Consider the following 26840-nt stretch of genomic DNA (forward strand, 5'->3'; position numbering starts at 1 on the left):
GATACAGGGTCCAAAAATACCCCAAAGGTGGTCTGGCCAAAGCCTTATGGAGCTTCATCATTACATCCCTGCTTTGATGGCTTGCTCAACCAAAATCTGACATTGATTCGACGGGCTGAACAGCCCCTTTCCGTGTGATTCCACGATTCCTCATTGTAGAGAGTTGATCACTGTCTGGTACGGAGCCTCCCATGCACAGGATTTACAAAGTGTGCAGAGGCTTGTAGACTAAGCCAGCATAACCCTCCACAACATCAAAAACATCTCCAAGAGCTGGTGCCTCATCCATCATCAGGGACCATCGGGGAGGAGGTACAGGAGCCTGAAGACACACACTCAGTCTTTCAGTGACAGCTTCTCCCCCTCCACTACCAAATTTATGAATAGTCCATGAACCCATATACACTACTGATTTACTCTAATTTTTGCACTGTTTACTCTAGTAATTCCTTTATGTCTTTCTGCACTGCACTGTAAATCATCAAATTCACATTATACAAGTCAGTGAGAAAGAACCTAATTGTGTTTCTGAGAGAAGGAAAGGATTAGAGGGATATTGGCCAAACACGGGCAAAAGGGACAAAATGGGGAATAATCAGTCAACGTTCTGAGCAAGGCCCTACATCGGGGAGATGCCAGAGGTAGTTTCTATTTTTCACATGGAGAGTGATGGGTGCATGGAATGCACTGCCGGGCCTTGGTAGGGTCAAATACATTAAAGATAAAGATTAGCTTTATTTGTCACACGTACATGTAAATATACAGTGAAATGTGTCATTTTTGTGTCAAATCAGAGTGACAGGAGAACAAACTCCTCACAGATCATGGTGGGAATTGAAACCCGATCTTGGAGGTGGTGCTGTAAAGCGTTTTACTAACTGGCACACTACATGCTGCCTCTATGTGGACGATATTAATACGGAGGCCTATGTGGGAGGGAAGGGTTAGATTGGTCTTCAAGTAGGTTAAAAGGTCGGTACAACATCATGGGCCGAAAGGCCTGTACTGAGCTGTAATGTTCTATGTTCTCACTCTCCAAAGGAACGTATGGGGTGTCCGGGGGGGGGTAGCACCTCTGGTGAAAGAGCTTGTCGTGTCCACTCTGAGGCAGCTCACTCACGTTTGGGCCCCACCAGACACTCAGCTCTCACCTGTGGCTCCAAGTAGATGTTTGCAAGTGACAGCAGCCACACCCCAGAACACCACTTCGACAGGCGGGCTAAAGCAGGTGAGGGTAGCCAGCGGACCTCATGCCCCAGTGAGATGGGGACATATCTAGAGACTGGGCCAGTGAGGTCAACACTGAAATCCAGTGGCCAGGAAGACAGTTCTGTAATGCTTCATGGAGAGCGAAGGGCACGATGTGACACAGAGGTCATGGCTATCCCCTGCAATCAAGGAAGTCTACAGCTTGTAACAACTAGCTGTCCCACTGGACCCAGACTTCTGAGGTCGAGAGAGTGGAACTGCCCCAGTGCAACAGCTTTTCCACTTTGAAAACTCTCCTGCACAGGTCTCCTGTCATCATCAGATAAGACAGACAACCAACAACTCTGCGAAAGACAGAACAGGTCCGAGGGGTTAAAGAGTGGTCGGACAGACGTTACCTCATCTCTCTCTCTTCGTGCTGTGTGATCAGGTTACTGTAGAAATTTTCCAGTGTGAGCTTGGCAACAGTAACCCTCTCCCTTGTGTGGTTACTCATCGGAAGGGATGCTGCACTCCCTCCAAGCATCGCCATGGCAACCTGCTGAAGAAAGGATGGTAAACACCTTGTAAGCACTCTTGGTTTCCTGGCTCCGTCCTCCAGAGAAATGTCATTCTAGGTGGGGGATGATCTCATTCTGATTCAGAAATAAAACTGCCCGTAAGTACACTGACTGACACAGGGGGCCGTTGGCACAAGGAGGAAATGATGGTCTGTGTTTCTCCACACACCAGAGATGGAGACCGTCGCCCAGTAACATGGTTACAGAGTCATTAATGGCTATACTGCAAAAACAGGCTGTTCATCCTATCTAGTCCATGCTCATCTCATCTTCTGCCTAGTCCCATCTAGCAGCGCCCAGACCATAGGACTCAAATTCCACCCAGCCACGTACCTATCCGAATGTTACAACTGAAACTTTAACTACCACTCCCGTTGGCAGCTCGTTCCACACTCAAGTGAAGAGGATCCTCCGCAGATCGAGGCGGCACGGTAGCGTAGTGGTTAGCACACCGCTTTACAGTAGTGACCCAGGTTCAATTCCCACCACTGTCTGTAAGGACCCCTGTGACTGTGTGGGTTTACAGTGTCAGTGACCCAGGTTCAATTCCCACCACTGTCTGTAAGGACCCCTGTGGCTGTGTGGGCTTACAGTGTCAGTGACCCAGGTTCAATTCCCACCACTGTCTGTAAGGACCCCTGTGGCTGTGTGGGTTTACAGTGTCAGTGACCCAGGTTCAATTCCCACCACTGTCTGTAAGGACCCCTGTGGCTGTGTGGGTTTACAGTGTCAGTGACCCAGGTTCAATTCCCACCACTGTCTGTAAGGACCCCTGTGGCTGTGTGGGTTTACAGTGTCAGTGACCCAGGTTCTATTCCCACCACTGTCTGTAAGGACCCCTGTGGCTGTGTGGGTTTACAGTGTCAGTGACCCAGGTTCAATTCCCACCACTGTCTGTAAGGACCCCTGTGGCTGTGTGGGTTTACAGTGTCAGTGACCCAGGTTCAATTCCCACCACTGTCTGTAAGGACCCCTGTGACTGTGTGGGTTTACAGTGTCAGTGACCCAGGTTCAATTCCCACCACTGTCTGTAAGGACCCCTGTGACTGTGTGGGTTTACAGTGTCAGTGACCCAGGTTCAATTCCCACCACTGTCTGTAAGGACCCCTGTGACTGTGTGGGTTTACAGTGTCAGTGACCCAGGTTCAATTCCCACCACTGTCTGTAAGGACCCCTGTGACTGTGTGGGTTTACAGTGTCAGTGACCCAGGTTCAATTCCCACCACTGTCTGTAAGGACCCCTGTGACTGTGTGGGTTTACAGTGTCAGTGACCCAGGTTCAATTCCCACCACTGTCTGTAAGGACCCCTGTGACTGTGTGGGTTTACAGTGTCAGTGACCCAGGTTCAATTCCCACCACTGTCTGTAAGGACCCCTGTGACTGTGTGGGTTTACAGTGTCAGTGACCCAGGTTCAATTCCCACCACTGTCTGTAAGGACCCCTGTGACTGTGTGGGTTTACAGTGTCAGTGACCCAGGTTCAATTCCCACCACTGTCTGTAAGGACCCCTGTGACTGTGTGGGTTTACAGTGTCAGTGACCCAGGTTCAATTCCCACCACTGTCTGTAAGGACCCCTGTGACTGTGTGGGTTTACAGTGTCAGTGACCCAGGTTCAATTCCCACCACTGTCTGTAAGGACCCCTGTGACTGTGTGGGTTTACAGTGTCAGTGACCCAGGTTCAATTCCCACCACTGTCTGTAAGGACCCCTGTGACTGTGTGGGTTTACAGTGTCAGTGACCCAGGTTCAATTCCCACCACTGTCTGTAAGGACCCCTGTGACTGTGTGGGTTTACAGTGTCAGTGACCCAGGTTCAATTCCCACCACTGTCTGTAAGGACCCCTGTGACTGTGTGGGTTTACAGTGTCAGTGACCCAGGTTCAATTCCCACCACTGTCTGTAAGGACCCCTGTGACTGTGTGAAATGGAATGAATGGGAAGATCTGTCTGGATGGCACACAGACAAAGCTTTTTGCTCCACCTTGGTACAAATGACAAAAATAAACCAAAAGAACTAATGTTCCTTTCTTTGGCCCAGCCTTCTCCCCCCGCCCCCCCCCTCCCAAAGCAGTGATCATATTATGATAGAATTCACCCTGAAGTTTGAGCAGAAGATGTTGATGTTAGATATATCAATTCTCTCCAGGCTCGACAAGAAGCTCAGAGACCCCGGCCTTCTCCCTGCCTTGTGTAGCTGGATCCTGGACTTCCTGTCACATCAGGTAGTAAGAGTGAGCTCCCTCACCTCTGCCTCTCCAACCATCAATGCAGCTGCCCCTCAGGGCTGTGTACTAAGCCCCCTCCTTTACTCTCTGTATACCCATGACTGTGTTGCCACCCACAGCTCCAATCTGCTAATTAAATTTGCTGACGATACTACACTGATTGGCCTAATCTCAAATAATAACGAGGCAGCCTACAGGGAAGAAGTCATCACCCTGACACAGTGGTGTCAAGAAAACAACCTCTCCCTCAATGTCGCAAAAACAAAGGAGCTGGTTTGTGGACTACAGGAGGAATGGAGATGGGCTAACCCCTATTGAGATCAATGGATCTGGGGTTGAGAGAGTGAACATCTTTAAGTTCCTCAGCATAAACATCACCGAGGAGCTCACGTGGTTTGTACATATCGACTGTGTGGTGAAACAAAGCACAACAGCACCTCTTCCACCTCAGACGGTTGAAGAAATTCGACCTGAGTCCCCAAATCCTAAGGACTTTCTACAGGGGCACAATTGAGAGCATCCTGACTGGCTGCATCACTGCCTGGTATGGGAATTGTACTTCCCTCAATCACAGGACTCTGCAGAGAGTGGTGCGGACAGCCCAGCACGTCTGTAGATGTGAACTTACCACTATTCAGGACATTTACAAAGACAGGTCTCTAAAAAGGGCCTGAAGGATCATTGGGGACCTGAGTCACCCCAACCACAAACTGCTTCAGCTGCTACCATCCGGGAAATGGTACCGTAGCATAAAAGCCAGGACCAACAGGCTCCAGGACAGCTTCCACCAGGCCATCAGACCGATTCATTCACACTGACACAATTGTATTCCTGTTATATTGACTGTCCTGTTGTACATACTACTTATTATAAATTACTATAAATTGAACATTGCACATTTAGACAGAGACATAACAAAGATTTTTACTCCTGGTGTATATGAAGGATGTAAGTAATAAAGTCAATTCAATTCAATTCAATTCTTACAGTGGAGTAGAGGGAATTACAGAGGCATAAGAGAGGCCCTGGCCAAAGATGATTGGAAGGACACTAGGGACACTAGCAGAGACAATGGCAGAACAGCAATGGCTTGAGTTTCTAGGAGAAACACAGAAAGTGCAGATAGATACATCCCAAACATGAAGAAGTATTCTATAGGGAGGATGAGGCAACTGTGGCTGACAAGGGAAGTCAAAGACAGCATAAAAGGGAAAGAACGGGCATAAAATAAAGCAAAAATAGTGAGAAGTTAGAGGATTGGGAAGCTTTTAAAACCCGAACAGAAAGCAACTAAAAAGACATAGGGAGAGAAAAAAATGAAATATAAAGGTAAGCTGGCCAATAAAATAAAGGAGGATACTAAAAGTTCTTATCAGATATATAAAGAGTAAAAGAGAGGTGAGAGTGGAAATCAGACCACTGGAGAATGATGCTGGAGAGGCAGCAATGACGGGCAAAGAAATAGCAGACGAACTTAGTAAGTAATCTGCAACAGTCTTCACTGTGGGAGACAAGCGGTATACCAGAAAGTCAAGAGTGTCAGGGCAAAAATGAGTGCAATTGCTATTACTAAGGAGAAGGTGCTTGGGAAGCTGAAAGGTCTGAAGGTACCTGGACCAAATCAACTACAGCCCAGGATTCTGGAAGAGCTAGCTGAGGAGATTGTGGAGGCATTAGTAATGATCTTTCAAGCATTATTAGATTCAGGAATGATTGTGGAGGACTGGAGGGAGGTAAAAGACAGGAAATGATAGACTTGTTAGCCTGACCAGTAGTTGGAAAGATATTGGAGTCCATTATTAAGGATGAGGATCTGGGTGAAGCACATGATAAAATAGACCAAAGTCAGCATGGTTTTCTCAAGGGAAAATCTTGTCTGACAAATCCGTTGGAATTCTTTGAGGAAATAACAAGCAGGAGAGACAAAGAAGAGTCAATAGATGTTGTTTACTTGGATTTTCAGGCCTTTGACAAGGTGCTGCACATGAGGCTGCTTAACAAGAAAAGAGCCCATGGAAAGATACTAGCATGGATAGAGAATTGGCTGATTGGCAGGAGGCAAAGAGTGGAAGAAAGGGTACCTTTTCTGGTTGGCAGCCAGTGACTAGTAGTTTTCAACAGGGGCCAATATTGGGACCTCTTCTTTGCACATTATAGTCAATGATCTGGATGATGGAATTGATGGCTTTGTGGCCATGTTTGTGGATGATACAAAAATAGGGGAAGGGACAGGTAGTGCTGAGGAAGCAGGGAGTTTGTAAAACAATTTACACAGATTAGGACGATGAGCAATGAAGTGGCAGATGGAATATAGGGTCAGGGAGTGTATGGTCATGAACTTTGCTAGAAGGAATAAAGGCACGGACTATTTTCCAAACACACAAAATTCAAAACTCGGAGAGTCCTCGTGCAGGATTTCCTCAAAGTTAACATGCAGGTTGAATCAATGGTAAGGAAGGCAAATGCAATGTTAGCATTTATTTTGAGAGGACTAGAATATAAAACCAAGGAGATACGCTGAGCAACACACACAAACCTGCTAAAGGGTCTCGACCAAAAACATTAACCATTCTCTTTTCCATAGATGCTGCCTGACCTGCTGAGTTCCTCCAGCATTTTGTGCATGTATTGCTTGGATTTCCAGCATCTGCAGATTTTCAGTTGTTTGTGATGTGATGCTGAGGCTTTATATTGATCAGACAACACGGAGTATTGAGAGTAGTCATGGTGACCATATCTAAGGAAGGATTTGCAGGTATTGGAATGAATCCAGAGGAGGTTCATAAAGAGAGTCCTAGCAATCAAAGGGTTAACATACAGGGAGCAATTAATGGGCTTATATTCACTGGTGGTTAGAACATTGAAACTTATTAAATATTGAAAGGTTGAGATAGAGGGGATGTGGAGAGGAGGGAGACTAGGAGCAGAGGGCACAGCCTCAAATTAAAGGGATGTTCTTTAGAACAGAGATGAGGAGGGTGGTGATGAATCTGTGGAACTTATTACAATAGATGGCTTTGCAGGGCAAGTCATCGAATATATTTGAGGTGGAGGGTGATAGGTTCTTGACTAGTGAGGGTGCCATAGGTTACAAGGAGAAGGCGGGAGAATGGATTTGAGAGAGGTAATAAATCAGCCATGACAGAACAGACTTGATGGGCTGAACAGTCTATTTCTGCTCCTATGTCTTGTGCTGTTATCATCTTCTTAATGTTGAGAAGTCAAAGTGTGGGGAGCGCCTCCCCAACCCTGTAACACTTAGCCGAATTGAGCAGGATCTGAGAACACACTACATTTCCACCTCCCCAACCAACCACTATCCACGCTGCCCCTCTCCATCCAAATACCACTACAGCTTCCATTTTAGCCCTGCAATGTCCCTGGCCTGGGACCTTAGAACAATGTCCTAAAGCTCAGGAATTAGAAAGAACAATTTGGAAGTGAAAAAGTAGTTTAAAAAAAGAAAATAAGCCCTGCCAATTAACTCGTGTTACTTGCTAAAGGAACTCTGCAGGACTTACCCAGAATGATCTATAGGTGACTCCAGACCCACACAAAGTGACAGATGCTCAATTTTCCCTCTTCCAATCCCAGCTTAAATTCCTGGAAACGCGGCAGTGAATGTTTCACCCTTGCGCTCTCTGCACTAATGCAAGCTAATGCATCACAGTGAAAAATCTTCTCACAACTCGGGTTGAGGTTACGGTATCAACATTCAACATCTGACAGTGACTGAGAAAATAAGCAAAACAGGAAACAGATGCCCTCCAATTAAAATCTGCAGGTGATGAAAGATGGATATTGGTGCAATAATGTGAGAAGGCAGAGGACAGTTCCTCAATTTAACCCTGAAACAATTTGAGTTCTGTGGCCACTTTATCTGGTATTTCCTGTGACCACGAAGTGTGTTCATGGTCTGCTGCAGCTTTAGCCCATCCACTTCAAGGTTCAATGTGTTGTGTTCAGACATACCTCTTCCACACACCACTGTTGTCACACGTGGTTATTTGAGTCACCTTGAACCAGTCTGGCCATTCTCCTCTGACCGCTCTCATTAACAAGGTGTTTTCACCCACAGAACTGCCACTAACTGCATTTTTTTTTTGTTTCTCACACCATTCTCTGTAAACTCTAGAGACTGTTGTATGTGAAAATCTCAGGAGATCAGCAGTTTCTGAGATACCCAAACCACCCTGTCTGGCACCAATAATCATTCCATGGTCAAAGTCGCTTAGATCAGATTTCATCCCCATTCATCCTGACGAAGGGTCTCGGCCCGCAACGTTGATTGTTCATTTTCACGGATGCTGCCCGACCTGCTGAGTTCCTCCAGCTTGTTTGTACGTGTTGATTTGACCACAGCATCTGCAGTGTACTTTGTGTTCATCCCCATTCTGATGTTTGGTCTGAATAACAACTGAACCTCTTGACCATGTCTATATGCTTTAGTGCACTGAGTTGCTGCTGCATGCTTGGCTGATTAGATATTTGCATTAATGAGCAGGTGTACAGGTGTATCTAATAAAGTGGCCACTGTGTACACTTTAAAATAGATCAATTGCACTCATTGAGTCAAAGCCATTGATGCAGTTGAATGTGGTTACTCTTACAAGAAATATAACCCTCAGTACTCTCTAAAAGAAGATCCTGTGGTTAAGGTAATATGGCAACTTATTACTTGTTTGTAAAAAGCGCAGGTGCTGGAGACTGGAAATAAGGATCGGGGAATGTTGGAAATACCCTTCAGGCCAGTTAGCATCAATAGAGACAGGAACAGGTCAATATTTCAGAGATGACTGGCAATGTTTCACCAACACAGAACAAAGACCACAAGACCACCAGACCATTAGACCATGAGGCCATTGGACAAGACCACTAGACCATTCAACCATTAGACCATGAGGCCATTGGACAAGACCACCAGACCATTAGACCACGAGGCCATTGGACAAGACCACTAGACCACGAGGCTATTGGACAAGACCACTAGACCACCAGACCATTAGACCACGAGGCCATTGGACAAGACCACTAGACCATGAGGCCATTGGACAAGACCACTAGACCACTCAACCATTAGACCATGAGGCCATTGAACAAGACCATTAGACCACTCAACCATTAGACCATGAGACCATTGGACAAGACCACTAGACCACTCAACCATTAGACCATAAGACATAGAAGCAGAATTAGGCTGTTTGGCCCATCGAGCCTGCTGTGTCTTTCCATCATGGCTGATTTATCAACCCACTCAATCCTGCCTTCTCACTATATCCTTTGATGCCATTTTAAATCACTAAAACACAGAATGTTACAGCACAGTACAGGCACTTCAGCCCACAATATTGAGCTGACCTTTTAACCTACTCCAAGATTAATCTTATCCTTCCCTCCCACATAACCCTCCATTTTTCTATCATCCATGTGCCTATCTAAAGACACTCTTAATTGTCCCTAACGTAACTGCCTTTACAGCACCCCTACCAGGACATTCTACACCCACCGCTCTCAGTGTAAAATACCTGCCCCTGACATCCCATCCATACTTTCCTCCCGTCACCTTAAAATTATGCCCTCTCATTTCAGTCATTGTCACCTGGGAGAAAAGTATCCGACTGCCCACTGTATCTGTGCCTCTTATAACTTTGTACACCTCTATCAAGTCACCTCTCATCCTCTTCACTCCAAAGGGGAAAGCCCTAGGTCGCACAGCCTGTCTTAATAAGACATGCTCTCTAATCCAGGCAGCATCCTGGTGAATCTCCTCTACTCCCTCTCTAATCCAGGCAGCATCCTGGTAAATCCTCTCTAATCCAGGCAGCATCCTGGTGAATCTTCTCTGCACCCTCTCTAATTCAGGCAGCATCCTGGTGAATCTCCTCTGCACCCTCTCTAATCCAGGCAGCATCCTGGTAAATCTCCTCTGCACCCTCTCTAATCCAGGCAGCGTCCTGGTGAATCTCCTCTGCACCCACTCTAATCCAGGCAGCATCCTGGTGAATCTCCTCTACTCCCTCTCTAATCCAGGCAGCATCCTGGTAAATCTCCTCTGCACCCTCTCTAATTCAGGCAGCATCCTGGTGAATCTCCTCTGCACCCTCTCTAATCCAGGCAGCATCCTGGTGAATCTCCTCTGCACCCTCTCTAATCCAGGCAGCATCCTGGTGAATCTTCTCTGCACCCTCTCTAATCCAGACAGCACCCTGGTGAATCTCCTCTGCACCCTCTCTAATCCAGGCAGCATCCTGGTAAATCTCCTCTGCACCCTCTCTAATCCAGGCAGCGTCCTGGTGAATCTCCTCTGCACCCACTCTAATCCAGGCAGCATCCTGGTGAATCTCCTCTGCACCCTCTCTAATCCAGGCAGCATCCCGGTGAATCTCATCTGCACCCTCTCTAATCCAGGCAGCATCCCGGTGAATCTCCTCTGCACCCTCTCTAATCCAGGCAGCATCCTGGTGAATCTCCTCTGCACCCTCTCTAATCCAGGCAGCATCCTGGTGAATCTCCTCTGCACCCTCTCTAATCCAGGCAGCATCCTGGTGAATCTCCGCTGCACCCTCTCTAATCCAGGCAGCATTCTGGTGAATCTCCTCTGCACCCTCTCTAATCCAGGCAGCATCCTGGTGAATCTCCTCTGCACCCTCTCTAATCCAGGCAACATCCTGGTGAATCTCCTCTGCACCCTCTCTAATCCAGGCAGCATCCTGGTGAATCTCCTCTACTCCCTCTCTAATCCAGGCAGCATCCTGGTGAATCTCCTCTGCACCCTCTCTAATCCAGGCAGCATCCTGGTAAATCTCCTCTACTCCCTCTCTAATCCAGGCAGCATCCTGGTAAATCTCCTCTACTCCCTCTCTAATCCAGGCAGCATCCTGGTGAATCTCCTCTGCACCCTCTCTAATCCAGGCAGCATCCTGGTGAATCTCCTCTACTCCCTCTCTAAAGCTTCCACATCCTTCCTATAATGAAGAGACCAGAAATGAACACAATATTCCAAGTGTGGTCTAACTAGAGTTTTATAGAGTTAACCTGAAGCATTAACTAATTTCCTCCTCCGCAGGTGCATGACCTGCTGACCATCTCCAGTATTTGTGCTGATAAAGTATGACCTGTGCATTTGGAGCACTCTGTGCAGCTTTGGGCTCCTTATCTGCGAAAGGATATGCTGGCATTGGAGAAGGTCCAGAGGAGATTCATGAGAATGATCCCAGCAATGAAAGCATTAACATATGAAGAGTGTTCGGTGCCTCAGACCTGTACTCGCTGGAGTTCAGAAGAATGAGGGAAATCTCATTGAAAACCATCAAATATTGAAAGGCCTCAATGGAGTGGATTGGAGAGGATGTTTCCCATTGTTGAGGAGTCTAGGACCAGAGGGCACATTCTCAGGATAGAGGGACATCCGTTTAGAATAGAGATGAGGAGGAATTTCTTTAGCCAGCGGGTGGTGAATCTGTGGAATTCACTGTCACAGACGGCTGTGGAGGCCGTCGTCGGTTATACTAAAGCGGAGATTGACAAGTTCTTGATTAGACTGGACATCAAAGGTTATGGGGAGAAGGCAGGAGAATGGGGTTGAGAGGGAAAATAAATCAGCCATGATTGGATGACAACACAGCAAATGTGATGGACTGAATAGCCTAATTCTCCCCCTATGTCTTATGGTCAGGCAGCATCCATGGGGGGAAATAAATAGTTGAGGTTTCAGTCTGATGATGCCTGACTTGTGTTTCTTCAGCTTTTTACATATGTTGGTCTGTTTTGGGTGATGACTCACTGCACAGGATCGGAAAAGGCTGCAGAAAGTTTTAAATTCAGCCAGCTCCATCAAGAGCACTCAACTCCCCAGCATTGAGGACGTCTGTAAAAGGTGATGCCTCAGAAAGGCAGCATCCGTCATTGAGAACCCCCATCACCCAGGATGTGCCCCCTTCTCATTGCTACCATCAGGGAGGAGGTACAGGAGTCTGAAGACACACACTCAATGATTCAAGAACAGCTTCTTCTCCTCCGCCATCAGATTTCTGAATGGGCGGTGAATCCATGGACACTTCCTCACTAATTCTTTCTTTCTCTCTTTCTGCATTATTTATTTAATTTGATTTCTCATAAATATTTCTTATTGCAATGTACTGCTGCTGCAAAACAACAAATTTCACAACATGTGCCAGTGGTTTTAAACCTAATTCTGATTCTTTTCTGATGTCTGTGGGAGATTGTTACTAGCAAGTTAGCTGCAGAAGTTTCCCACGTTAACACACAGACAACGTTCCTGGCTGTGGAAAATTTTAAAGATGCACCTTCTCTCTCTGTCTCTCTCTCTTTCTTGCGTCACAAGCACTGTGAACTAACACACCAGCTTCCCTCCACTTCCTGCCACATATACCCCACTCCCTCTTGGACAATCCCACAGCTACCCCACTTTGCACAAGCTGAACCCAGTGCAGACAGGAACCCTGAAGCCCCCGTCACCGGGGTACTCAGTCCTCTGCATAGCAGAGTCCAGCCGTGGTACAGAATTTGGTTTAGCAGGTGGGGAACTTGGCTCAGCAGTTGAAATGACTTCATCTTTTTTCAGCCAATGTTCTCCCACGATACTTGCTGTCCAGGAAACTCCACCCAACTCAAACACAATTAAACCTACTTAAATGAAATCTCACACCATTCTCAGAACAGTATTAACATTTAAAATCCTTTCTCTAACAAAGAAATCTCGCCCCACCATTGAGCACAAAACATGGAGCGCTGTTGTAGGAAAGCAGCATCCATCATCAAGGACCCCCACAATCCAGGCCATCAGGAAGAAGGTACAGGAGCCTCAGGACTCACACGCTAGGTTCAGGAACAGTTACTACCCCTCAACCCTCAGGCTTGTGAACCAAAGGGGATAACTTCACTCACTTTAACAACCTACAGGCTCACTCTCAAGGACTCGTCATTTCATGTTCTTGTGCTTGTTGTGTTTGTTTTTTTAATGTTATGTTACTTTGTATTTACAGTGAATGGCCACAGGAAAATGAATCTCAGGGTGACATATATGTACTTAGATAATAAATTTATTTTGAACTTTGACCTGGCACTAAAAATCGAGCAGGTCTCTGCAGGGATATTTTATCTGTATTTAATTTAAAGATACTGCACAGAGTAGGCCCTTCAAGCTGCAATGCCCTGCAATCCCCAATTTAACCCCAGCCTAATCCCAATGACCAATTAATCTGCTAACCGTTGCGCTTTTAGACTGTGGGAGGAAACGGAAGCACCCGGAGGGAACAACTGCAGTTCCCGGGAAGGATGTAGAGACTCCTTACAAATGATGTTGGAATTGAACTGCAAATGCCGGCACCCCCAGTATCACACTATTCCAACTTTAACACACGGACAACATTCCTGGCTGTCGAAAGTTTTAAAGATGCACCTTTTCTCTCTCTCTCGCGTCACAAGCGCTGTGAACTAACACACCAGCTTCCCTCCGCTGCACACTTCCTGCCACATATACCCCACTCCCTCTTGGACAATCCCACAGCTACCCCACTTTGCACAAGCTGAACCCAGTGCAGACAGGAACCCAAAGCCCCCCTCACCAGGGTACTCAGCCCTCTGCATAGCAGAGTCACTGTGCCGCAGTATTCTAGGAATACAAACAGCAGCAGGTAAATTGATATTAGATCTGTGGAGCAAGAGGTGAACATGGCCTAGTCCATCAGTTCCTTCCATCCAGTCCACCCTAGCCAGGGACACATATTAAGGAGGTGTCAGTGCTGTGGGTGAACCTCCGCACATTGGCAGTTGGGACTGGAGAAACCAAGGCTGATCTTGCACAACTAGACACAGCTCAGACTAGCACAGCAAGCACTGGGGCTTAAATGCCAAGGCTGCACCCTCTCAATCTCTTCGCCTGGCAGCTCATTCCATTTACTCACTTCCCTCTGTGTAAAGAAATTACTTCTCAGGTCCCTTTCAAATACCTCACCTCTTAGGCCGTGAGACCACAAGATGGGAGCAAATTAGGCCATTCAGTCCATCCAGTCTGCCCCAGCCATTCCATCATGGCTGATTTATTTTCCCTCTCAAACCCATTCTCCTTCTTTCTCCCCGTAAACTTTGACACCCTAACTCATGAAGAACCTATCAACCTCCACTTTAAATATACCCGATGGTGGTCGACACAGCTGTGCTCTTATTTTTTTCAATTATGGCATGGAAACAGGCCATCTTGGCCCTTCTAGTCTGTGCCGAACGCTTACTCTCACCTAGTCCCACCGACCTGCACTCAGCCCATAACCCTCCATTCCATTCCTGTCCATATACCTATCCAATTTTACTTTAACTGACAATATCGAACCTGCCTCTACCTCTTCTAGTGGAAGCTCGTTCCACACAGCTACCACTCTCTGAGTAAAGAAGTTCCCCCTCGTGTTACCCTTAAACTTTTGCCCCCTCTCAACTCATGTCCTCTTGTTTGAATCTCCCCTACTCTCAATGGAAAAAGCCTATCCACGTCAACTCTTATCTATCCCCCTCATAATTTTAAATACCTCCATCAAGTCCCCCCTCAACCTTCTACACTCCAAAGAATAAAGACCTAACTTGTTCAACCTTTCTCTGTAACTTAGGTGCTGAAACCCAGGGAACATTCTAGTAAATCTCCTCTGTATTCTCTCTAATTTGTTGACATCTATGCATGGAAATGAATTCCACGAATCAATTGCCCTCTGACTAAAGAAATTCTTCTTCATCTCTATTCTAAAGGAATGTCCCCTATGGTCCCATCCTCTGCACATCCACTCTATCCTGGCCACCGATAGGTTTCAATGAGACACATCCCCCCATTCTTGTAGACTCCAGAGAGTAGCTTATCTTCTGCTTGTGCCGTCTAGCTTTGGCATTCACTCCTCCGGGAAAAAGACTATGTCCATCCACCACATCCAGCCTGGCCAACCTCTCCCAATAAGTCAGGTCCTCTGGTCCAGGCAGCATCTTCATAAATCTTCTCTGTGCTCTTTCCAGTTTAACCAGGTCTTCTCACTAACATGGTGACCAAAACTGTGCACAGTTCTGCAAGTGTGGCCTCACCATGAATCTCATAGAAACATTCCGAATGTTAAAAGGCCTGAACAGATTAGATATAGCAGAGTTATTCCCCATGGTAGGGGAGTCTAGGACAAGAGGGCACAACTTCAGGATTGAAGAACGTCCATTTAGAACAGAGATGCAGAGAAATTACTTTAGTCAGAGGGTGGTAAATCTGTGGAATTTGTTACCACGGGTGGCTGTGGAGGCCAAGTCATTGGGTGCATTTAAGGCAGAGATTGATAGGTTCTTGATTAGCTAGGGTATCAAAGGGTATGGGGAGAAAGCAGGGGAGTGGGGATGACTGGAAGAATTGGATCAGCCTATGATTGAATGGTGGAGCAGACTCAATGGGCTAAATGGTCTACTTCTGCTTCTATAGGATCAGAGGGATCTTGGGGTCCGAGTCCATAGGACACTCAAAGCAGCTGCGCAGGTTGACTCTGTGGTTAAGAAGGCATACAGTGTATTGGCTTTCATTAACCGTGGGATTGAGTTCAAGAGCCGAGAAGTAATGTTGCAGCTATATAGGATCCTGGTCAAATCCCACATGGAGTACTGTGCTCAGTTCTGGTCACCTCACTACAGGAAGGATGTGGAAACCATAGAAAGGGTGCAGAGGAGATTTACAAGGATGTTACCTGGATTGGGGAGCATGCCTTATGAGAATAGGTTGAGTGAACTCGGCCTTTTTTCCTTAGAGTGACGGAGGATGAGAGGTGACCTGATAGAGGTGTACAAGATGATGAGAGGCATTGATCGTGTGGATAGTCAGAGACTTTCCCAGGGCTGAAATGGCTAGTATGAGAGGGCACAGTTTTAAGGTGCTTGGAAGTAGGTTCAGAAGAGATGTCAGGGGTAAGATTTGTACGCAGAGAGTGGTGAGTGCGTGGAATGGGCTGCTAGCGATGGGGGTGGAGGTGGATACCATACAGTCTTTTAAGAGACTCCTGGACAGGTACATGGAGCTCAGAAAAATAGAGGGCTATGGGTAATTTCTAAGGTAAGGCCATGTTCGGCACAGCATTGTGGGCTGAAGGGCCTGTATTGTGCTATAGGTATACCTTGTGGTCTTATACTCAACACCCTGTCTGATGAAGGCCAACATATTGAATTGTCTACCCAGAAGTTGCAGTGGGCCTCTCCCATAATCGTGTCCCAAGACACCCCCAGTGTTGAACCTGCATGGTGATGGCCGCACCTTTTGGTTGTTAAAAGTTGTTATGGCCGAGGGCGAGGAAAGCTCCCATTACCTACTAAATGCTCCCAATGGTGTGGTCTCAGATGGCCTCTGACAACTAAATCCAGCTCCCGGCCTTCACGTGTGGCTTAGCGACGGAACCCGGCAGAACCGTTTCTACTGACAGGAGAAGGGGCAGGGGGTGGTGACTGGCACTTTAAAACCAGTCACTTTGAGCTGATGGGGCCCGTCAGGCACGGTTGGCAGCTTGTCAAGGGGAAGGAAACCTGATCTCAAACCGCCGCTGCCTTGCGGCCACACCCACTCCTGGGGAAGGCTTCGGGTATAAACCCCGAGGGAAAATCTGGAACTCTACAAATCCGGCTGGCAATTCCTGCGGCGCTGCTGCTACCAAACCGTATCGGTCTCAGCTGTCCCTTCGGACGCATCGGCTGCTTGGAGAAGGGGTCAGGGGCCCCCAGGGGGACAGCTCCTCTCCAGATCATCCTGGCCTGGTATATTGTAGACAGCTGGGACGCGACATCTACGGTTGGCGGCGAGCAACGGCCACAGTGCGGGTAAACGGAGCATATTAATCATCGCAGCAAAACCACAAGCGCGGCTTGCTCACTCTCCCAGTTCCGCCTCTCAGGACGTGGACTTTAGCTGCCTTCCTTTTTCACACCCCTATCAGTCTGAGCTCACCACCACCTCCACCCTCTCACAGCCGACTAAAAACAGATCACAGGCGGTTAGAAACAGTGGATCAATTGTAGTCAGGTCTGTGGCAGTACTAAACAAAACTTTCAGAATCAGGTTTAATATCACTGGCAGATGGTTTGAAAATTGTTGTTTTACTGCAGCACTATAATGCAATACGTAAAAACAAAATAAGAAATATATATTAACATTTAAAATTAAATAAGTAATGCAAATAGAGAGCAAAAGTAGTGTTCATTATCCATTCAGAAATCAGATGGCAGAGGGGAAGAAGCTGTTTGTGAAACACTGAGTGTGTGTAATCAGGCTCCTGTTCTCCTCCCCGGGATGGTAACAGTGAGAAGAGAGCATGTCCTGGGTGAGGGGGGGGTCACCTTTTGAAGATATTCTCACTGCTGGGGAGGCTAGTCCGCATGATGGAGCTGACTGAATTTACAACTCTCTGCAGCTTTTCCAATCCCGTGTGTCCCTCCACAGTTAATCTGGTTCATGCCTCACCTTCTCTCCTTGCGCATACAAACTCAGCAAATTACTCTTTCCAGTTACTTACTCAAAGAATTTTTGGAATTTCCAATCGAATCAGTTTCTGCTGCCTTCTCAGTTAGTTCTTTCTGAATTGCAAACAACAGGTTCTTCAGACACTGGAAATCCAGAGCAACACTCACAAAGGAACTCAGCAGGCCAGGCAGCCTCCATGGTGGGGAATAAACAGTCAATGTTTCAAGCCGAGACCCTTCATCTTGGCCCGAAACATTGACTGTTTATTCCCCTCTATAGATGTTGCTTCATCTGCTGAGTTCAAGGTTCAATATTCAAATTTATTTATCATGTGTACATTGAAACATGCAGTTAAATGCTCGAAAAACACGCACAAAATGCTGGAGGAACTCAGCAGGCCAGGCAGCATCTATGGAAAAAAGTACAGTCGACGTTTTGGGCCAAAACCCTTCGGCAGGACTGGAGAAAAAAAGCTGAGGAGTTGATTTGAAAGGTGGGGGGGGGGAAGGGGGAGAGAGAAACACCAGGCGATAGGGGGAAAGAGCACCAGAGGGAGGCAATGGACAGGCAAGGAGATAACATGAGCGGGAAAAGGGGATGGGAATGGTGAAGGTGGGGGAAGAGGCATTACTGTTTGAGAAATCTGTGTTCATGCCATCAGGTTGGAGGCTACTCAAACGGAATACAAGGTGTTGTTCCTCCAGTCTAAATGTGGCCTCATCCAGACAATGGAGGAGGCCATAGATGAACATATTGGAATAGGAATGGGAAGTGGAATTAAAATGGGTGGCCACTGGGAGATCCCACCTGGTGGACGGAGTGTAGATGCTCGGTGAAGCGGTCTCCCAATCTACATCGGGTCTCACCGATATACAAGAGGCCACACCTGGAGCACTGAACACAGTATATGATCCCAACAGACTCACAGGTGCCTTACCTGGAAGAACTGTTTGGTAGTGAGGGAGGAGATGTAGGGGCAGGTGAAGCACTTGTTCCGCTTGCAAGGACAAGTGCCAGGAGGGAGATCAGTGGGGAGGGACAGCCAGACAATGGAGTCGCATAGGGACCAATCCCCGCGGAAAGCAGAAAGTGAGGGGGAGGAAAAGATGTGTTTGGTGGTGGGATCCAGTTGGAGATGGCGGAAGTTTCAGAGAATTATGTGCTGGACATGGAGGTTGGTGAGGACAAGGGGAACCCTATCCCCGGTAGGTTGGTGGAAGGATGGGGTGAGAGCAGACGTGTGTGAAATGGAAGAGATGCGGTAGAGGGCAGCGTTGATGGTGGAGGAAGGGAAGCCCCTTTCTTTGAAAAAGGAGGATATCGCCTTCATTCTAGAATGAAAAGCCTCATCCGGAGAGCAGATGCAACAGAGACGGAGGAATTGAGAGAAGGGGTTGGTGTTTTTACAAGTAACAGGGTGGGGCAAGGTATAGTCCAGGTAGCTGTGAGAATCTGTAGGTTTATAATAGACATCAGTGGATAAGCTGTTTCCGGAGATAGCGACAGTGAGATCAAGAAAGGGAAAGGAGGTCTCAGAAATGGACCAGGTGAACAGGAGGGCAGGATGAAACATCAACTGTGCTTTTTTCCATAGATGCTGCTGAGTTCCTCCAGCATTTTCTGTGTGTTGCTCGGATTTCTAACATCTGCAGATTTTCTGTTGTTTGTAGTTAAATGCTCTGTTCGTGTTAACAAACAATAAACCTGAGGGTGTGCTGGGAACAATTATGGAGGGGGATAAACAGTCAACGTTTTGAGCCGAGACTCTTCATCAGAACTGGAAAGGAAGGGTGCAAAAACCAGAATAATAAAGTGGGGGAGACAGGAAGGAGTACAAGTTGGAAGATGATAGGTGAGACCAGATGAGGGGGAAGATAGGTTTGAAGGGGAGGGAGGGATGAAGTAAGAAGCTGGGGGCTGATAGGTGGAAGAAGATAGGGTTGAAGAAGGAGGAATCTGATAGGACAGGAGAGCGGACCAAGGAAGAATGGGTTCAGTTTTTGGTGTAGAAAAATAATCTCTCAAATCCTGTCTGGATCATACTCCCCCAGACCACTAGCTCCAGAAGGCTCTCCACTAGATTCAGTCACTCAGCACAGAAACAGACCCTGCAGCATATCTGGTCCACACTGACCAAGATGGCCACCGAAGCTATCCTATTTGCTCATGTTAGCACCATATCCCTCAAAACCTTTCCTATCCATGTAACTGTCCAAATGTCTCTTTGTTCCTCCATTATGCGCCATGTCATCTGAAGTGGGTGATCATGGTCTTTCCATAACCATGACTGCTCTTGACAAATTTTTCTACAGAAGTGGTTTGCCATTGCCTTCTTCTGGGCAGTGTCTTTACAAGACGGGTGACCCCAGCCATTATCAATACTCTTCAAGATTGTCTGCCTGGGGTCAGTGGTCACATAACCAGGACTTGTGATATGTACCAGATGCTCATATGACCCCCCCCCCCCCCCCCCCCCACCTGCTCCCATGGTTTCCTGTGACCCTGATCAGGGGGTTAACCAGGCGCTACACATTGCCCAAGGGTGACCTGCAGGCTAGTGGAGGGAAAAGAGCACCTTACACCTCCCTTGGTGGAGACGTATCCCCACCCTGCCACCGGAAATTATCTTAGACGTTGTTAACATGCTGTAAAGCCTCAAACAATAAAGTGTAAAACTACTGAACAAGTGCAGAGTAGGTAAACGATAAAGCACAAGATCATAACGAGGCAGATTGTCAGGTCAAGAGTCCACCTTAATGTACTGGGGAAATATTAATATTCTTATAAGAGTGGGGTAAAAGGTGGTGGGCTTTTGCATCTTCTGTCTGATAGGAGATGGGAGAAGAGAGAATGTCCTGGGTGGCTTATTCTAGCTGTTTTACTATCGAGTACCCACTGACACGAACCTAGGTGGCCTGTCGCTGTCTGCAGCCACTGAAATGATGGGAGAGGTCCTGTCTCCACCACTCCCTCAAGCAGTGCAGTCCACATTCCACCCACAGGCTGGTGCGATGTTTATTTATGTATTTAGAGACACAGTATGGTATCATGCCCTTCCAGTCCAACAACTCTCTCCACCCAGTAACACCAATATCAGCAAATAACCTACTAACCCGTACGTCTTTGGAATATGGGAGGAAACTGGAGCACCCGGAGGAAACCATTGCATACAGCAGTGAAAATGGACCCAAGCTGCTGGCTTTGTAATAGTGTTATGCTAATCACTATATACTGTGCTATCGCAAAATTTACCCCTCAGGTCTCCTTTAAACCTCCTCCAACTCTCTTAAACTATGTGCCCTGGTTTTAGATACCCCTACCCTGTGAAATAGAACTGCCTGTCTACCTGATCCATACCTGCCAGTGTTATACACCGTACATCTCTGTCAGCCGCCTTCACTCCAGAGAACACTGAGCCAAGCCCTGCGTCCAAATACCATCCTGTTAGGATGGGAAACAGATTCCTCCCCAAGGCTGTAAGACGACTGAACTCCCGTCACCACCCGGGTCTCATCACACATAAAACACGAGTACCATTATAAAGTTTACTTTTTTACTTGTGTTGTGAATGCACCTTATTATTTGTTAATTTATTTGTGATATTATTACTTTATGTGCTGTGTGTGAGTTACAGGTACTACGTTGTGCACCTTGGTCTAGAAGAACGTTGTTTTGTTTGGCCATATACATGAATACTATCAAATGACAATAAACTGAACTTGAACTTGAATTTTTTCCACAAACTTTCACATCATAACTTCTCAAACATTGCCTTAAATCTCATCTATCGAGTCAAGGCAAGTCCAGCTGGAATAAATATTAAGCTGCTGGGAGTTCACCGCCACTGAAAGAACAGCCTCTTCCCCTCTGCCATCTTTGCAATGTACTGCTGCCGCAAAACAACAAATTTCACGACACATGCAGCAACATATCAGATAAACCTGATCCTGAATCCGAACATCATTGGGCTCTCTGGTGTAAAAGTAAATGACTCTCTGAAATTATCTATCAAGGATTACTTTGTGCAAATGGAGACCAAGACTGTAAACAGGATCCGGCCACATTCAGGGTAAATGCAAGCAGGCTTTTCCTACTGAGGTTAGGTGAGACCACAACTGGAGGTTATAGGTTAAGGATGAAAGGAGAAATATTAAAGGGGAACCTGAGGGAGAACTTCTTCACTCAGAGGGTGGTGAGAGTGGAATGAACTGCAAGCAGTAGAGGTGGATGTGGATTTGATTTCAACATTTAAGAGAAGATCGGATAGGTACATGGATGGGAGGGGTATGGTCCTGGTGAAGGGCGATGGGAGTAGGCAATTTAACAGTTTGGCATTGACTAGATGGGCTGAAGGGGCTGTTTCTGTGTTGTAGTGCTCTGTCACTTTATGATGACTTCTTGTGGATGCACAAGATTCGGAAAGGAGTAACAGGGTGGCGATGCCAAGTGCTCACTTTGTCTGACTAGTGAGACTGGAACTGGGGCATAAACTCAGGGTAGTCACTCATTCACCCTAATAGAATGAGGGGACAGAGCCTCAAGATTCAGGGGAGTGGATTTAGGACAGAGATGAGGAGGAACGGCTTTTCCCAGAGAGTGGTGAATCTGTGGAATTCTCTGCCCAGTGAAGCAGTGGAGGCTGCCTCAGTAAATATATTTAAGGCAAGGTTGGATAGATTTTTGCATAGTAGGGTAATCAAGGGTTATGGGGAAAAGGCAGGTAGGTGGAGATGAGTTCATGGTCAGATCAGCCATGATCTTATTGAATGGTGGAGCAGGCTCGACAGGCCAGATGGCCGACTCCTGCTCCTATTTCTTATGTTCTTATCCAGGCCTGACTTCAGAGGGACTTGAGAAAATTTAAGATTGAGATCAATGGACTTTTGGAAAGCAAATGGGATTTCGACAGGAATCAAAACCCAGACAGCCAGAACAGGCTGTCTTCTTAAACAACCAAACGTCCTTCTCCAGTTATACAGAATGCTGGACAATACTCCAAATGTGGCTTTACCAACATTTTAAACAACTACAACACAACATAAACAAGAGATTCTTCAGATACTGGAAATCCAGACAAACACACACAAAAAACTGGAAAAACACAGCAGGCCGGGCAGCATCTATGGAGAGGAATAAACAGTTGATGGTTCAGGCTGAAATGAAGGGTCAGTCCTGATGAAGGATCTTGGCCTTAAACGTGGACCGTTTCCTCAGCGTAACACTCTAACACCTATACTCAGTACCCTGATTTGCAGAGGCCGATGTGCCAGAAGCTCTCCTTATGACCCGACAATTCACTCTCTCACACATCTGGATTAGAACATGTGTGTTGACTGATGTTGGCAGTTCCCCAGGCACTGTCCGTCAGTGAGGTGTCGTCATTGTTGTAATGTGGAAACACACTACTAATTTGTGTGCATACAGCAGTGTGGTAATGGCCAGATGACCTGTTTTGTCAATAATGGCAAGGAATTAATATAAATATTACCAGTTCTCCCAGGTATGTAACCACTCCCTTTTGGACTTTGGAGTTGTGGAGAATAAGGGGAGATTCAATAGAGGCATACGGAATTATGAGGGTATAGATAGGGTAAATGCAAGCAGTGTTTTTCCACTGAGGTTGAGTTCAGAGGTCATGGGTTAACAATGAAAGATGAAATGTTTAACGGGAACCTGAGGGGTAGCTTCTTCACTCAGAGGGTCATGAGATTGTGGAACGAGCTGCCAGCGCAGGTGTTAGAAGTGGGTTCGATTTCAACATTTTAGCATAATCTGGATAGGTTCTGTACATAGATGGGAGGGGCATGGCAGGTTATGATCTGGGTGCATGACGGTAGGAGTAGGCAGCACAAAAGTTCGGCATGAGCCAAAGGACTGTCTCTGTGCTGCAGTTCTCTAAGGTGGCATCCATCATTAAGGACCCCATAACCCAGGACGTGCCCTCTTCTCATTGCTACCATCAGGGAGGAGGCACAGAAGCCTGAAGAAACACACTCAACGATTCAGGAACAGCTCCTTCCCCTCTGCCATCCAATTTCTGAATGGACGTTGAACCCATGAACACTACCTCAATACTTTACTTTCTCTTTTTGCACTAATTTGACTAATGTATATTGTTATGATCCCAGCCCCCTCCTTCTTGAGAATCGCAAGATCGCTATTAATTCGGGTCTTGGACCCAGGAAATGAGAGAGAATCCTCAAGGTTTTAGAATGTGTCCTGGCCCCTCAGCAAGACAAAGCAATGGATTTGGCCATTGTTTCTTGGAGACACCTTTGTGGATTGCGATCCTATACTACGTGCCAGCTCTCAGGGCAACGTGGGCTGGGCTACGGGGAGAGATTGCATCATCCCAACCTGATTGACATCTGAGACCCCGTGAGTCCAGATAAGAGGGGCTGTAGAGACGGCCCCTCAGACGCAACAGAAGAGACGCTAGCGATCCCGTAATAGCGGGTAGCCATTTGAAGAAAGGCACGTGCGTGCGGTTCCCGTTGCCTGGGAGCCGGTGGCTGATACCACAGAAACGACTTTCTTGAACTACCAACGGGGAACCAACTCCCCCGACACATCGGATCGGCCTCATCAAAAGACCAGGGCAAGTTTCTCTTATCACAAATCTCTCTCTCTCTCCAACAAGTGAAAACCCAGCGGTCCCTAAAGGCTAAAGCCTGCATGAACTTGAGAGACTTTTATATTTCCATCGGACAATATTTTTACCCCTAGACAAAACGATAGAGCTACTTCTTATTGATGATTATTACTATACCCGCGCTTTAGATTGAGTATTGACGACGTATATTATCTGAATGTTTGTATTAATCTTACTTTTGTGCTCCTTTATAAATAAAAACTTTTAAAAATAGTACCATCAGACTTCAACGGACCTCTCTATCTTTGCTGGTAAGTGACCCAGTTATGGGGTTCGTAACAACTTGGGGATCTCATCTCCGGGATTTGAAACTAAATTGGAGGGCCAGTGAATCGGGATTGTAAGTCCAAACTTGGATCTGGTACACGGGTAGTCAGGCAGGAAACCAGCAAAGATGGACGTGAATGAATTTATGGAAAACCCGACTCTGGGGGCGCTAGAGGCGGCCACCAAATCAGACTTGGTAAATTGGGCGAAGGGGTTAAGCCTCACAGAGGTGAGGTCGTCAATGAAAAAGCGGGAGGTGCGAAGGGCCATAACTCAGTATTACATTGGGAAGAAGGTGTTTGCAGCTGAGATATTGGAAAATATCCCTGAAAAGGTACCAGCTAGTGGGACGGCTCAGTTAGAGTTGGAGAAATTAAGGTGGGAACATGAAATTAAGTTAAAAGAGCTGGAAGCAGCCGAGAAGCAAAGAAAGCATGAACTTCAGCTAAAGGAGCTGGACGCAGCTGAGAAGGAGAAGGAAAGAGCTGAGAAGGAGAGGGAGGTAGAGAGAGAGAGGAAACATGCCTTGGAGAGGGAGAAGTTAAGGCAAGAGCCACGAAGTCAGGGGTCAGACAGAGAGGAGCGGTTTGATGTTAGTCGGGCGTTGAGGCTGGTACCCCCGTTCAAGGAGACGGATGTTGATAGTTATTTCTTGCTTTTTGAAAAGGTGGCAGTGAATCAGAAGTGGCCCAAAGCACAGTGGGTGGCGTTGTTACAAAGTGTGTTAAGAGGGAAGGCACAGCGGGCATATGCGGCGTTGTCCACGGAAGGGGAAGAGAATTATGACCAAGTAAAGGCGGCCATTCTCCGGGGTTATGAGCTAGTACCTGAAGCATATAGACAAAGGTTCAGAAATTTACGGAAAGGGTGGAATCAGACGTATACTGAGTTTGCCCATGAGAAGGGGGTGCTCTTGGACCGTTGGTGCACCGCAGAAACAGTGGGCGAGGATCATGGGCGTCTCAGGGAGTTATTTTTGATTGAGGAATTTAAAGGTTGTGTTCCGGAGGAGATCCGGATGTATTTGAATGAGAAGCCGAATAAGTCCATCTCAGAATTTGCTAGGTTCGCAGATGAATATGCCCTAACCCACAAGACAAAGTTTTCCTCAAATAAAAGTACCCCGAGAGACCGTGGGAACGATCGAGAAAGTCCGCCAGCTGAGGCAGAGGTCCCGCCGGGAGCTAGTGGTAAGGTTGAGGGGGAAAGGCCAGGCGGCCAGAGATTTCTGGGCTTGACCTGTTTTAATTGTGGGAAGAGCGGGCATGTTGCGTCTCGGTGCTTTGCTCCGAGGAAGGAGCCAGAAAAAGGGAAAGCAGCAGTCCCTATCGGGTGTGCCGTGGTAATCAGTAAATCGACAAGAGAGCCCCGGGTAGACAGAGTACGAGGAGGGTCTGAGACTTGTCTGTCACACGGGACCGTGTCTTTGAGGAAGGGGGACCCACCAATTCCCGTACGAATCTGGAGAGACACGGGGGCTGAGCTGTCGTTGATCAGCAGTAAGGTACTCGAGGGTAGTCGAAAAACGGGCATGGTAGCGGTGAAGGGGATAAATAAAAGGATAGAAATGGTGTCCTTACATAAGGTCATTATGGATTGTGAGCTGGTGTATGGATCAGTTGAAATAGGGGTGCCATCAGAATTCCCGAGAACTGACGTGGACGTCCTTCTTGGGAACGATTTAGCCGGGGGTAAGGTTTGGTCAGCCATGACGATGACCAGCCGACCGGTGCGTGTTGAGGCCCCGCCCCTAGCGTCCAAGAGCTATCCCGCGTGCGTGGTCACTCGCAGCCTGTCGAGAGCGGCAGCTGAGACCGAGAGCAGTTTAAATCTGGCCAGTTTTGATTTGGTCGAGACGTCTTTACCGACCCTGTGCCACGAGGGTTTAGAGGGTGGTAAAACGAAGAGTAGTAAAGTGAAAGGGGGTAAGGGAGAGGAGATAGATCTTCCCTTAGTGAGGAGAAAGGTCCTAGAGGTAGGAAATAAAGATGAGAAACAGATAAAGCTGTTAAAAGGTCCAGGGTTGGACACGGATGATCTGTCTGGTTTGGCAGAACTGTTTGACGAAGTTGAAACTTCTAAAGGTTTTCCCGACAATGAAAAGGGTGCCCTTGCCTTGAAGAAGTCTGCTGGGTTGGCAGATGAGGTTGCTTCAGCCCGTGGGGTTGAGTTTACTCTGGAAGGGAGTTGCCCAGAGAGTACCTGGGAGGATCAGGGGAATTTAGAATTTGAAAAAGGTACGGGTATTGAAAGCCTGGAAGTGGTCAATGTCCCGTTTGAGTGTGTCCAAGATGGGGATGCACGTGGTCCTGAACCTAGTCACGGAGCTCAGAAAAGGTCTGAGGTATCTGATTCAGCTGAACGAGACGGCCGTCCTTTTGGGTCGGATAGACTGGGTTCAATGAAGACAGGGTTAACCTTGGTAATAGGGGGAAGTGAGAGTTCCCCGGG

General features: G+C 47.1%; 1 protein-coding gene across 5 annotated transcripts in view; it reads right to left on the minus strand.

Moving 5' to 3' along the window:
* LOC140734986 (serine/threonine-protein kinase 38-like) overlaps positions 1 to 26840 on the minus strand; it is a 76287-nt gene that overhangs the window by 38117 nt on the left and 11330 nt on the right. For 2 of the 5 annotated variants that reach the window (XM_073059773.1, XM_073059772.1), the window contains exon 2: positions 1608 to 1747. In XM_073059773.1, the coding sequence (XP_072915874.1) occupies positions 1608 to 1741 (134 nt within the window). In that variant the 5' untranslated portion in view covers positions 1742 to 1747. Of the gene's footprint in view, positions 1 to 1607; positions 1751 to 7517; positions 7690 to 26840 lie in introns of those variants that run through there. The other 3 variants (XM_073059775.1, XM_073059770.1, XM_073059771.1) reach the window with 2 other exon arrangements.

The sequence above is a fragment of the Hemitrygon akajei genome, chromosome 10 (assembly GCF_048418815.1).
Source record: "Hemitrygon akajei chromosome 10, sHemAka1.3, whole genome shotgun sequence".
Taxonomy (NCBI): Eukaryota; Metazoa; Chordata; class Chondrichthyes; order Myliobatiformes; family Dasyatidae; genus Hemitrygon; species Hemitrygon akajei.